The following is a 15,319-nucleotide window of genomic DNA, read 5'->3' on the forward strand; positions in this document are numbered from 1 at the left end:
CTCCGAGATCAAGACGTGGTCGGACAAGTTGCCCTGATGCTGGGCCCACTGAAACTTCAGGTCCCACTGCAGAGCCCGCATCCGCCACCGGGCGTGATGCACCAGAAGGATGCAGGAAGCCATCAGTCCCAGCAGCCGCAGCGTCAACCTGACCGAAACTCGGGATAGCGGCTGAAAGATGGGAATCAAAGCCTGAATATCCCGAACCCGCCGTTCCGGAGGATAAACCCGAAACTGCGCCGAGTCCAGAACCGCTCCGATGAAAAGGAGCTTTTGAGAGGGACACAGGTGTGATTTCAGCACATTGATGGAGAACCCCAGGTCGTGCAAGAGGTCTGCCGTCATTTGAAGGTGGCGGACGACTGTCTGGGGCGAGCCCGCCTTCAACAACCAGTCGTCTAGGTAGGGGAAGACTGAAACCCCTAACCTGCGCAGATGGGCTGCGACCACCGCCATCAATTTTGTGAACACCCGTGGGGCGCTGGTAAGGCCGAAGGGGAGCACGATAAACTGAAAGTGCTCCAGGCCTACCGTGAACCGCAGGTAACGCCGGTGGGCCGGCAGGACGGGGATGTGAAAATAGGCGTCCTGCAAGTCCAACGCTACCATCCAGTCTTGCGGGTCTAGAGCAGCCAAGACCTGAGCTAACGTCAACATCTTGAACTTCTCCTTCCGGAGGAAGCCGTTGACGTTCCTTAGATCCAAGATAGGACGTAGGCCCCCCTTGTCCTTCTTGGGCACCAGAAAGTAGTGGGAATAACAACCACGCCCTACTTCTGGCCCAGGAACGCGCTCGATGGCCCCCTTGGCCAAGAGGGCCGCAACTTCCTCCTGCAGAAGTGTCAAGTGGTCCCCCGACACACGGTGGCTCTGCGGTGGCATGGCTGGAGGAGAGGTCTCGAAGGGGAGGGAGTAGCCCCTTCGGACAATTTGCAGCACCCACCTGTCCGAAGTGATTGTGCGCCAGTGAGCGTGGTGATGGCGAACCCTGCCACCCACTGGCGTCACATGGGGCCGAAAGCACGGACTAGGAGGATTTTGGGGTAGATGCTGCGGGGGAGGGTGTGGTCTGACCCCGCCGTTGTCCCCGACCGCCACCACGGCGGTTTCCACGGCCGCCACCGCGTTGAAAGGATTGTTGCGGCGCGTGGCTGGCAGCATGTGTGGGGGCGCCCCTTCCTTGGCCACGAAAGGGGCGAAACGAACCCGGTTGCTGACGCTGGGTCGAGAGACCCAAGGACTTGGCCGTGACCCTGGAGTCCTTGAAGCGTTCCAGCGCGTGGTCCGCCTTGTCACCGAACAGGTGACAGCCATCAAACGGCATGTCCATCAATGTACTCTGGACATCTGCCGAAAAATTGGCGGATCTCAGCCAGGCGTGGCGACGAATCGCCACCGTCGTTGACATAGCTCTGCCTAGCGAGTCGGTCGTATCAAGACCACACCGTATCGAATATTTCGCTGCATCTCGGCCCTCAGCCACAGCCTGACCGAGTTTTGCCCGCACCTCCATGGGGCATTCTGGCAGCAGTTCCGCGACCGTATCCCACACAGAGTGGGTGTAGCGGCCCAAGAGGCAGGCGGTGTTGCAAGACCGCAGGCCCAAACTAATGGACGAGAAGACCTTCTTGCCAAATTGGTCATACCTCTTGGATTCCCGGTCGGGTGGGGCCGACGGGAATGCGGACTGGGAGGTCGAGGCCTGGATCACCAGACTCTCAGGAGTGGGGTGGGTAGACAGGAACTTGGGGTCGTCCGGACAAGGACGGTGGCGCCTGGCCACGTTCCGATCGACAGGCGCACCTGAAGCGGGCCTGGACCACGTGCCCAACAGAACGCCCGACAAGGCTTCATTAAACGGCAGCAGTGGCTCCTGTGGGCATGACTGCGGTTTGAAGACCTCGGTGAGGATGTTAGGCCTCACGGCCGCGACGGGGAGCTCAAGGTGTAAGGCCTTGGCAGCCCTCATCAGCACCACAGAATATGCAGCTCCCTCCACCGATGCCACGGAAGGAGGAGAGATCAAACCAGGGTTGGGAGAGTCGTCCAGACCACTGGCATCCCCCAAGTCACCTGTCCAGTCCGGGTCATACTGGCACTCGCGTGACAGAGGGTCCTCGGACCCCTCCCAACCTTCACCGAACTCTTCATCTTCTCCGTTTTTGGAGTCAACGATGTAGGGGAACCTCGGGGTTCATGGGCCCCATCGGCGCCGGGACCGGCGTCGAGCGACGCCCGTCCGGCGTCGGTGAAGGTAAGGGGACGGCGCCGCCCGGCGCCGGAGCCCCAGTGCCGCCCGAAGCCGGCACCGAGGAACCGGCGTCGCGCGGAGGCGGAGCCGCGGGCAACCCCGATGGAATCGGCGCCGGGTTGGATGGGCGTCCATCCGGCGTCGACCCCGAAGGCCCTAGCGGCGCCGGGATCGGCGCCGGGATCGGCGCCGGAATCGGAGCATCCGACGGCGTCGAGGTAGGGTCAGCAGAACCGCTAGGGCCCCCGGACGCGTTCACTGGGCCCGCAGGCACCGTGGAACCCGCCGGAGGAGACAGGGCCCTCATGGCCATGAGGAACGCCTCTATCTCCTCAGGCGTCGCACCGTGCCCAGGGACCTGAGGGTATGGGGCAGGCCGCGCCGGCGACTCTCGCGGAGCCGCGGGGTTGGGGTCACCCGAACCCCCGGCCGCATCGCGGGGGAGTCGGGGGTACGATGACGACGCCCCGACTTCTTGCGTTTCTTACCTGACGAGGATGACGAGTGGTGTCGACTTCCGGAACGCTCGGCGCGGCCCCGCGACCGCTCCCTCGAACGCTTCTCGACCTCCGGCCGGACCGGGACCGCTCCCGGTCCCGACGTGGGGCCGACACCCGGAGCTCCAGTAGCTTGCGGGACCGCTCCCGTCTAGCTTTGCTGGTGAGGGCCCGGCAGTCGACGCAGGAGTCCACGTCGTGGTCGGGGCCCAGACACCGGAGACAGAGGCGGTGATGGTCTGTGACCGACATCGTGCGCACAGTCATCACAGTGCTTGAACCCAGGCATCCTAACAGGCACAAAGTGATAACAACTCGAAAAAACCTGGTCAAAGACCGGAGTACTGCTCTTCAGATCTGCGTCCACTGGCGCGGAAAAAAGAAGAACTGACGTCAGCGCGCGGAGGCGGCGTCTATATACTCCAGCGACGTCATCACGGCGCACGACGCCAACGACGGACGCGGAGCCGCAGGGGACGCCTGCAGACGACGCCTACCGACGCGCAGGGGTACTGCTACGCAAAAGTTTCCGGATCCAGACTGACGCCTGGGGATATTCTAAGGTAAGGAATCTAACACTAACGTGTTTCTTTCAGATAAGGTATTACAGAAGGGGAAGTGCATCTGAGTATGTGACATTCAGGTGGTTATTATTTAGTACAAGGTTTTACAGAAGGGGAAGTGCATCTGAGTATGTGACATTCATTACACTTAAGTAGTGGATGCAGAAGGTGCAAGCAAAACGTGCATACCAGGTAGTACACAATTTGTGGAGGCAATAGATTGGAGATGCAGTAGATGGTGGTTCTATAAGAATAGGATGGGACTGAAGACCTTTAGGAAGAGGTGGTGTTTAGTCTTTTACTGAATGAAGTAAGTTGGTTAGCATTTTATGTGCTTGCAAAGGGACTTTGGAGGCCAATATGGAAGCACTGATTGATCGGAGGCAGAATGCCCGGTTGGTGTAATTGAGCATACCGCACTCCAATCTAAAGAGTATTCTGGAGCAGATGAGCAGCCTGTGGAGGGTGTATGGCAAGAGTGTGATAAATGCATGGTGTCTGAAGCGGTATACAATTTATACCATTCCACATGGACGACAAACATAACAGATTTGTACAGAATGACATTCTTGGATTCTGAAGGAACAAAAGAATGCAGTACTGAGTGTCTTATGGCAAGAAAGAGTATGAGCGCCAATTCCAGAGTGCAGAAACATGCTAAGCAAACATTTTGGCACACAAGAGGATTTGAGCGATTTGTTAACCATTGATAAAAAATACGAAAAACAATATTATTGGCAGTTTGCGGTTATCTACCAGTGAAAGGTGTTTAGGTATTTAAGTAGCCTTGCATTGTGTTCTTGAAAGTATTTCCTTCTCACACTACAGTTCAGAGAGGGACAATCTTCGTCTGGGTCTTAAATATAAATGAATCCTTTTATTCATATATTTTTCCCTTTCTATTGTGTAGTGTTGCACAGCTCTTCGGTCTATACTTTAATTTCACTCATATAGATAGCTATGCAAGAGCCACATGGTCTCGAGGTCAGTCTGCTATGAAGGACAGAACAGTTTCGGTAGCCTTGGCAGAGCGTTCTGCAGGCACAATGCAGCAACTAGCTATAGCTCAAATAATCAAAAGACAAAAACAATCATTGGACTGGGTGTCATTGGATCGCAGGGGGGTTTATTGGCTTATAAAATAACTTTTACATTCACCTTCATGTTCTCAAATAATAAAATACCTAGCTAAGTTAAGTCTCTCTGTAAAGGAAGTTGGTAATTATACTTAGAAGCCACGGGCAAGGATTAAAATGACATATCCCTTGGAAGGACTACCTACCTCTAGAAAGTTCTCGAAATCTAGCTGGACTTCAAAATAAATAAATACTTAATTAAAATGAAATCACTTTTAAAGGGACAATTCTGTCACCAGTTGACTGACTGGTTAGATCAGAGGTGGAGGTACACATGCATGAATTCCTCTACACCGTTTTGCTTTTGTCAACAGAATAAGCAGGCTGTCATCTGGCCAATTACATCTGCTGCTCCCAGGGGTTATGGACAGGTGGTACAGACTTAACAGGAACTCTGATAATTGTTACCAAATTGCAAGCTGCAATTTCAGTTTTATCCTACAGATTTAAGTTTGCAGTGCTGAATACTTATATGGAGCAGATACGTTAGGGAGTTCTTCATTTGAGTGACGAAGGACTCCTGGGCCCCAAAAATTAGTGTGCTCATTTTACCGTAAAAACAGCTTTCGAAATATATTTTAGTTTACCAGTCTGCCGAACATAAATGCAAGCGTTGTTTGTAAAAAGTTCGGAATACAAAGATGTTATGTTAACACCATGCGCGCGGCGGGTTTTCCCGCTGTGCGCTGACTTTTTTAAAAACCCGCGGTTCATGACGAGCTCAGCTCGTCATGAGCGTCGAAGGGGTTAAAGGTTACATTCAAAACGTTAAAAAAAAATTAACTACAGAGCCATTCAATTCCCTATTCTACAAAAGTGTTAAAACACACATCAACGAAAATATTCAGAGATACAACCTAGAAAAACAATTTTGATAAACCGTGGTACATGCCTTTAAAAAAATAAATAAATCAATAAACAATCGTCACTTACGGTTTCACTGCCAGGCTTCCAGCCAGCTGGGCAAACTAAGAAAGGCAAAGCAGAAACAAAACGCAATTAGCTTGAATGGACATACACGTTAAAACACCATCCAGGTGTCCTCTGTTCCGCCTCAGGAATTATATTCAATGTGCAACGCATGCCCTGACGTTCGGATTTTATAGGATCAAACACAGGGTACACTAAAAGGAGTTGCTTAGTATGCGAGGTTTGCACTACAAGTCCATTCACTTTCTGAATTAAGGGATTAAATTTTTCACGGTGACAATCAATTCAAGTTGATAAAACAAATAATGCATCTTCAACCCTTCAATTATTTAAAAGTTTCTGAAAAATGTTATTTCAATGCAGGAATAAAGAGACCATTACTACGCTGCCTCGAGGGAAATCCATGCCACCGAACTCACCTTTTCTGACCCACATAGGCTGTGCATTTTACTCAACAGCGCGACTTTTTATAATTTAGTTTCAGTACACCCAAGCCAATTTAGTAATCGTAGGCATTAGAGAAAATCGTAGGCATTAGAGAAAAAAAGTCATCATAATTACTTGTTCTGTTTATAGTGAATAACCAGAACGAAATCCAGTTATACTCTGCTTTGAAGCAACAATGGGAGGAATCATAGTTGTTTCCCGCTGTTTTGTCACCAGGGGAAGATACTCCATTCTAGTGATCCCTGCCTTGTCTGGGGACACCCGAGCGAGAAAGTATAATGGCGGTTGACTGTCTCACCGCACTTCTCCACAGACCAGAAAAGCAGCTGCAACAACATGGATGGCGCAGCACATCTGCCAACTGCCACATTGGCCTGTCAGCACAGGTCTCTGCAGATTAACCTTGAAAGTATTAAAATATTAATTTACTTCACACTTCATAATTACAAAAAATAGGCTTCATTTGAGCTTTCCTAATTGTAACATTTTAAAATATCTTCACAATTCATTTACAGACATTTAAACTTTGTAGTGCAGTAGAAAAAAAAAACTTCACAGGAAGATGGTCAGATAAATCCTCTCACTTTGAAGTCAGAGGGGGGAAAAAAAGTAAATATCAAGCTCCTTCGGAAGAGAGACATCTGACCCAGGTCTTTAAATGCACAGCAAATGTGACGGGAACACGATTCAAAGTTCTTTTTACAGAAAGGAGTACTCTGGAGGATACAGTAAATAGGCAATGCTCCACACGAGGTATAAACTCAAGCTAGACAGCCTAAAACAAACACAGCAAATAGGGACCAAGAAAATGTGAGATACATAGCCAATGATAGTCTTTGTGAAGGTCCCCACGAGGTATTTAGCAAACCAGACAGCTGCGCTGTCAAGTAGGCTTTGACCTAAAAAAACAAGCATTTGCAATGCAATAGGTATCGCATTACTGAATGTTTGAGCTATTGGCGTTGCTAATAATAATGCAACGCCAATAGCTCAAGCTTTCAGTAATGCGTGACCTGCTGCATTGCAAATGCTGGTTATGCCTATAAAAGAACCGTACTGCAGTGCATATCACAAGCTCGCAGAGTCAATCACAGGCCAGGCTGAATGTGCCCGAAAGGTCACCAGGACTGTCTCAAAAGTGTATTTATTATACGACTTGCCCGAATAATGTGAAGATCATTCCCGTAAGGAATGACAGAAACCACATTCTTCATAAGACGCATGCAACACCGACCCCTGCCGTCGTTGTCACAGAGCTAAGACAAAATCGGAAGCTGAGCGTGTGAGAACGCAATAGGAGTCTGTGTGAAACACGATTTTTACCTTCAAAACACAGCAGAAACCCAGAAAGGTAGAATAATCTGAGTTACAGCCATCTTTAATAGATCTTTGTCAGTCTGAGATGTCTCTTGAGGAGGGTTAACATATGCATTGTATTCTCTTTGCATCTGATCAGTGTAACCCGGATGAAATGCTTGGAGAGAGACAAAGCTCAGCAGTTGGTGAATATCAAACTACACCAAAGACCGTGACAACGATCGTGCAAAAGATCAACATTTTAAGCGAGTCTCTGCACTCCTCGCATCCCTTTTTAGGTCTCGGTTTAGAGACGCGCAAAGAGCGTTCTCGGCAGAGAACTATAGCAATCGTTTCAGCCGCCAAAGGGAGACCAGAGCTGGGCACGCGCCCAGCATTCTGAATGGGAGAGGGAGCGACAAGAGCTGGCCTCGCGCGGATTTGGTTCTGCTCACGGCGACGGAGTCTCGTGCGCTCCCACCGCGCTTTCAGTTTCGCCGCCGCGAAGATCCTCAGCCACTGCACATACGGTCTGATATTTTTCGAAGTGCGTGGGCGCTTCTGCGTGCCGGAGCTTATGTGCTTGTTAGCGCGCACTGCATGCAAATGCCCCCGCCTGCAACATGTCACTCATGTGCTCACCTTCCCCAGGATTTGTGTATTGCCCTCATATCTCACGGAAGTGCAGGATGCCTTGAGCTCGGCACTTGTTCATCCAGCACCTTTCGTTGCCTGTTTGCTTTGGCCACCGGCTTAAGGACGTTCTAAGTAAAACCGCAAAATAAACAAATAACAGCTCTGACATGCAAGGGGTGGTAAACAGCAGAAACTAGGGTGCCCTGCCTTGTGGAGATGTTCAATGCATGGGCCGTGTGGTAGTGAAGTGATCCTAACATTAGCAGTACCTGCCAGTTTATTCTTCGTTCTAAAATCTGTTCACGAAGCTTTCAAAATAAAGGAAAGGGAACAACTACAAATCCCTCAATGCACCTGGTTGCTTATGGACTTCAGATCTGTTTTGTAACTTACCTTTAGGCTAGTGTTGTAACTCAGGTAGTTGGGCGTGGTTGAGAAATGGAGGCCTGGGTTTGCACAGTTGTACCCTGCAGCGCTGCATGACCCAGACCAGTTTGTCTACATTAATAGGGCATGCGGGGAGAATTCTTAGAAATGTGTTTTGTCTCCTCTGGACTGTAGGCTGGGGAGGAACTAGTACAGAGGTAAGGGCAGACACACGGAGAGGGCATTGCACGGACACCGTGTCTTCCTGCTGTACATGGAGGTGAAGGAGTACAGTTCTGCGAGGGGGAGGGAACGGACACACGGGAAAAAGGGTAAAAACAGCAGCACAATTAAAATTGGCCTCCCGGCTCAAGCCTCAGGAGGAATTAGCAGCAATCAAGAGTCCTGCTCGCAATTCCTGTTTATAAGCGCTAGAAGCGCGACGTGCAGCGCGAGCCCTCACTAAGATGGCCGCTGCCTGACTTCCCTGACAAACAGATGTCCCCCCTGAGGCCGGTCTGAGAGACGACCTAATCAAGAAGAGGAATCTCGCTAAGAGAGACTGTCCTAGCGCTGTAAGCGAGCAGCGCAAATGTAGTGGGTAGGTCTTTCCAATTAAAGTTTTAAAAATGAAGAGCGAGGGGGAGGGAACGGACACACGGGAAAAAGGGTAAAAACAGCAGCACAATTAAAATTGGCCTCCCGGCTCAGGCCTCAGGAGGAATTAGCAGCAATCAAGAGTCCTGCTCGCAATTCCTGTTTATAAGCGCTAGAAGCGCGACGTGCAGCGCGAGCCCTCACTAAGATGGCCGCTGCCTGATGAAGAGCAAAGTGATGGTTTGTTAGAGCTCTTTCGGAATCTGGAAATTGCAGCGAGGTGAACCTTGATAGAGGAGAACACAAGTCCCCCTTTGGCTAGAGATAGCAAATAAGGAAGGATATCCTCCACCAGAGCAAGGAAGGATATCCTCCACCAGAGCTTGGACTGGATGAATATCATTTGCCTCACACCAATGACAAAATAGTTTCTACTTTAAACTATACGTCCCGACTGTACTCTGGGCACGTAATTTAGATATTTCCAGACAATCCTGAGATATTTTTAAATCTTTAAATTCTAGGAAGTCAGGAGCCATGCGAGCAAATGAAGAGACTGTGGATCTGGGTGAAGTACTTGACCTTTTTCCCTCGTCAACATTGTGACTGTTGGAAGTAGACGAACAGGGTGTTCCTGTGATAATAGGAGCAGCTCGTGGAACCAATATTGTCTCGGCCAGCGAGGTGCGATCAGGATGAGACTGCAACGTTTTCTCTTCATCTTTTGAAGCACTTTCGGCATCAATGGTATTGGGGGAAAAGCGTACGCATAAATCCCTCACCATCGCATGGACAGGGCGTTCCCTCTTGATCTGAATCTGCTGGCGTAGTAAAGGCATTTGCTGTTCTCTCTCGTTGCAAACAGATCTAGTGTTGGCTTGCCCCAAACACAAAAGATCTCCACCTGCTCCAGCTCCCACTCGTGACATCCTGAGAGACATCTGCTGATGGTGTCGGCCAAAGTGTTCTGAAGCCCCTTGACATATTCTGCTCTTAGGGTTATACTGTGTTCTGTAACCCAGTCCCACAGCTCCAGAGCTTACTGAGATAGGGATAGTGACCTGGTTCCCCCAGTTTGTTGATGTAATACATGCTGGTCGTATTGTCGATACGGACCAGCACGGAGGAGCCCGCAATCCTTGGAAGAAATGCCTGGAGAGAGATAAATGGCCCGCAGTTCCAAACTGTTGATGTGTTTTTGCTGGTACTGTTGGGATCATCTTCCCTGAATCGGTTAGTCTTGAAGATGGCCTCCCCAGCCCTCCATGGATGCGTCCGTTGTTAGCTTTCAGAGACCACCAATGGAGAGCATGAATCAACGGAGAAGTTGAATGACCTTACGGCATACACATACACGCACACACACATATACATACATACACCTATATATACATACACATATATACATACACATATATACATACACACACATACATACACACACATACATACACACACATATAAACACACATATATATATATAAACACACACATACACATATATATACACATACACATATATACACATACACATATATATACACATACACATAGACACACATATATATACATACACATATATACATATATATATATACACACATATATATATATATACACACACATACACATATATACACACACACACATACATATATACACACACATACACATACATATATATACACACATACACATACATATATATACACACATACATATATATACACACATACACATACATATATATACACACATACACATACATATATATATATATATTTTTTTTTTACGTGGGACTAGCATGTGAATCAATGAAAGATACCAATACTGGATAAGTGGCAGCACTACATAAGGGGGTCAAAAAACCAACTTAAGCAGTAGTAGGCCGCACTGTAGGATCTTGCCTAAATACCTTGAAAGAAGGAACAGCACACAGAAGTCTCCTGTGTGGTTGGATGGAAAACTGGATGAAAAACTGAAACTACCATTGTTGAGCCTAGGTTGTAATGAGGATCAATTTTATACGGTTTCAACTGTGCAAAACCCTCTAGGGAACAGAGGAACTGGAAGGAAGACAAAGATGTCCATGACCAACCAAGAGGACATTCCCTTTGATCAAGCTTTTGTGAACCTGGATGCCTGATTAGATTTTGTGGTTTCAAATCGAACAGTGTGTATATCTAGACTTACATGAGGTAGACAAAAACCTAGCTGTTAAATACCCATATATCTAACTCCCTTATGTGCCTGGTGATAGTCAGAGTATGATTGCCAGGCAGGGAAACTACTTTGAATTGTCACTAGAAGTCGGTGCTTGTGCTCTTCAAAAAACAAGAAGTCAATTATAAAAAGCAGAAAACCACCACTAAGTAAAAATAGTGCTATGAAAAACCTTCAACACCCCCCCGCCCCCCAAAAAAAAGCAGAATGGAACGCAGAGCAATGTAGCAATGTTGGTAAATGGGCTGCATACATCAAAAGAAAAGTAAAATAACACCGCTCCTTGAAGGCCACACACTCCCCCAGTATCTCATCTTGCCCCATATCAGGGGGTGATGGGATACTGGTGAAGTCTCGCTAGGTGAACATTTTTCCCAGCTCCTTAAAAAGTTCTGGAGCACTGTGCTCAGACCTTTTAGCTTCTCAATGCAAAACCTTTCACAACAGTAAAAATGGATTCACTAAAAGTCTTTAGGACAAGAAGTGTTTTTTTTTTCTTTCATCTTTCAAATGAACCCCCCCCCCCCCAAAAAAAAACATTGGTTTTGCAAAATGGTCTTCTTGAGGTAAGAAAAAGGCATGGTAGGATCCACAAGACCTCGGCATCGCCTGTTTGCATAAGATTATATTTGTTAGAAGTACAAACATTGCCAGAAAACCTTCAGAAGTACATTGAAGGCCAGATCAAGATCTCATTGTACTAGGACATGGTGTCAAAGGCATTCTAGCCATTTTCTCTGTATTCATTTTGTGTTTTGCGTATAAATTAAGTTGTAAAACTGTACATTTCCATGTTTAACTGATGGACATGCACTCATACTTTGATGTTGGTCGTATTTTAGATATTTAAGCTGTCAAATATAACAATACATCCACTGGTAAATACTATCATTATACCATAAATGTATGTTGACAATATGCAGTTTCCAGAAATTATCCCATTTTTAACTTCGCATGTTGTCCATCTGATCAGCTGCTGGCCTATAATTCATGAAAGACAGCACAGAGAGTCACTTAAAAGAAGCTCAATGTTCTGTATTTATCCACTTTTAAAAATAAATGCAGACAGAAAACATAGTTTTTGGTTTGTATTTATCTGTAAAAATCAGTAAAAACAGAAAACATGGAGCCTTATTCATAAGGTTATCTGCCCTATATTTCTTCCCTGTTAAAGTTCTAATCTCCTTTGAAGTTCTACCTCCTACTAGATATTTAGTTTATTGTTTGGGAGTTTGTGATGATTTAAGAAAGTCTTCAATTCCTACCACGTTCTGCAGGAAATCTTGACTGCTCTGCTTCGCTACCTCTGGAGGGTAAAGCACTCAAATGGAGCACCTTGGCTAACCAAAATGGAATGCATTACTTGCTGTCAGCGCTGGGATGCCCCCTGGGTAGCTACGCGCTTAATGCATAAGTTACTACTTGTGCAACAATATATCTGTAAAAGATATTAGTTAGTGATAGATTCCTTACCTTAGAATATCCCTAGGCGTCAGACTGGATCCAGAACATTTTTCGTCAGCAGTACCCCTGTGCATTGGAAGGTGGCATCGTGCAGCTCTGCGTCAGTCGCTGGCGTCGTATACGCCAAGATGACATCACAGAGACTACTTAGGTGTCACCCTTGAGAGCTGACGTCAGTTCTGTACATGAATTTCTGCGCCAGGAGCGCAGAGCCATGCAAGAAACTGACCACTGGTGCCATGGAACTAGGACCCTGAAAGGATGACCTTAACCCTAGTACTCAGTTTGCAGAACGGGGAGTATGGGTGGGGCGGTAAGGAATCTCTCACTAACTAATGTCTCTTACAGATAAATCGTTACACAAGTACTAACTTGTGCATCTGAAATACACAAGTTAGCGATAGATTTCTTACCTTAGAATAGATACCCCAGCAATACCAACTCCGGTGGTGGGTCTGCAAACAAGATTACACCAGAAAGTCACGGAGCACAAAGCGGCCAAAGAAGCGGTCTCTCCGGACTGGACTGTCAAGGCAGTAATGCTTGGTAAACGTGTGGAGCGAGGCCTACGTAGCTGCCTGACAAATGTCTTGCAAGGGAACGCCACGTCCCAAGGCAGTAGTGGCTGCCGTTGCCCTGGTAGAATGGGCACGCATCCCCCACAGGAGGCTTCTTAGCTAACAAGTAACATGCTTTGATGCACAGAACTACCCGAGAGATGGTTAGTTTGTGCACAGCCTGACTTTTTGGCGCCCACGTAGCCAACAAAGAGCTGGTCATCCACCTGGAACTGTTGTGTGCGCTTCAGATAGAACAAGAGCGTATTTTTGGGTCCCGACGATTGAGCCGCTCTTCCTCTTCCGAAGGAAGCGGAAAGAAAGTGGGCAATGTGATTGCCTGCCCGAAGTGGAAGGGCAGGACAACCTTTGGCAGGAAAGAAGGACAGGTCCTTAACCTCTTCAGTGCTCATGACAAGGTCAACTCGTCATGGGTTTTACCTGCCCTGTGCTTATGACGAGTTGACCTTGTCATGGATAAAGGGATTTATTAAATGTTAGCACCCAGCGGGAAAACCCCTAGCAGCCAAGGTGTTAAAACCACCTTGTCCGGATGATCAGAAAGGAAAGGTTTAGAAGAAAGAGCCTGGAGCTCACTTATTCTTCTGGCAGAGGCGATAGCTACTAGGAAAGCAGCCTTGAGAAAAAGACGACGTAAGGGTCAGTTAAGGGTCAGTTATGAAGGGGCTCAAAGGGAGTTAGGTCAAGACGAGATTTAAGTCCCAATGAGGCATTATAAAAAGGCAGGGGAGGAAACGGGTGCGTAATACCTTTGAGGAAACTATTAACTAAGGAACTTAAAAAGAGAAGACTGATTTGGAAGCCGTAAAAAGGCGGAGATGGCCGAAAGATAACCTTTGATAGTGCCCAGAGCAGAGCCCTGCTGGGCCAAAGAGAAAAGGAACAGAAGGAGCTTCGGAAAGAGGGGCAGAAAGGGGATCCACAGCCTTTGCTGTGCACCATGCCACAAGTTTTCACCTGCAGGCTTATACCGCTTTAGTGGAGGGACGCCTGGCTGCCAGAGTGACATCACAGACTTCGGGAGGAAGGTCGAAAGCTGTCAACTGTCACCGCTCAATCTCCATGCAGGGAGGTGGAGGCTGGACAGGTTCCGGTGGAGGAATGTCCCCTGCTGCTGCGACAGAAGATCCTCCCGAAGAGGCAGTCGGATAAGGGAATCGATCGCCATGCTGAGTAGGTCGGGATGCCAGTATCTTTGTGACCAATCCGGAGCAACAAGGATGACTTTGGCCCGGTCGCGCGAATCTTCTTCAGCACTCTGGTCAGAAGTGGTATAGCCGGAAAGGCGTACAACAGACTGCTACTCCACTCAAGACAAAGCGTCTTTGAGCGAGTGCCGCCTACGAAATTTCAACGCGCAGAACTGACAACATTGCGTGTTCTCTTCGGTGGCGAATAGATCTAACCAAGGCTCTCCCCATGCAGAAAGAGCTTGTGTGCCACGTCAGAGTTCAGAGGCCATTCGTGATCCATCCTGCACTGGCGGTTGAGTTGTCAGCCCTGGCATTTAGAGAACCAGCCAGGTGTTGAACCACCAAGGTAATGCATTGATGATCCAGCCATGTCCGGAGGCCGCACGACGTCATCTACCGATCGGCCAACAGGAAGTTCATTCATTGCAATCTGACGAAGAACACTTTCATCATCGATAATGATGAGGCCTCAGTTAAAAAATAGATAAATAAATGGCTGACTCACTAATTAAAATAGATTTAAAATGTCATTTCTTGATTAGGTAGGATAACGGGAAGCTGAAACACCACAGCTTCAGTACTTTCATTTCAAGGTGTAGCAAAATATTTTGCTTAATTAGGGCACATGAGCTTGTCAGATTTGGGAAGAAGATTATTTCTGGAATTTAAAGTGATTGCGGTAAGAGGGGGCAGGGTTAGATTACTGGTAGCAACGCCCATATTACTAGCAAGTAAAGAGGTCCACACTGAAGGACAGCAATCCCTCTAGTGGGTCATGATGCCCCTTCACTCCCTAAACTGTGGAAATAAATAGCATAATACATTTTGTCAACCAGAATGTATGCTTTATCCCCTGCTGCGTCACCTTTAACAGCAATTACATATATAAATGGTCCAACGGTGCCGGGAACGGCACCAATCCAGCTCTATGAATGAAAGATTACAAACTTGGTATAGCGCATGGCTACCCGAAGGCATGTCGAATTAGAGTTCCAACCTGGAGCAAAATTGTCCGGAAACCCGGGCAAGGACGGAGGTGGAACAAACGGAACCCATTGTGGCACCAGAAACAGACACATGAGGCTCCAGAGCCGCCGGCAGTGCCGGTTGCAAAGCCGGGCCCTCAGCTGGGACTGCATGGC

General features: G+C 47.9%; 1 protein-coding gene across 2 annotated transcripts in view; it reads right to left on the reverse strand.

The window, feature by feature from the left end:
• PRDX4 (peroxiredoxin 4) overlaps positions 1-15,319 on the reverse strand; it is a 188,378-nt gene that overhangs the window by 12,275 nt on the left and 160,784 nt on the right. For both annotated transcript variants that reach the window (XM_086934547.1, XM_086934548.1), the window contains exon 6: positions 5,381-5,415. In XM_086934547.1, coding sequence (XP_086790673.1) covers positions 5,381-5,415 — 35 coding nt within the window. The remainder of the gene's footprint in view (positions 1-5,380; positions 5,416-15,319) is intronic.

The sequence above is a fragment of the Lissotriton vulgaris genome, chromosome 8 (assembly GCF_964263255.1).
Source record: "Lissotriton vulgaris chromosome 8, aLisVul1.2, whole genome shotgun sequence".
In the NCBI taxonomy this organism is placed as follows: domain Eukaryota; kingdom Metazoa; phylum Chordata; class Amphibia; order Caudata; family Salamandridae; genus Lissotriton; species Lissotriton vulgaris.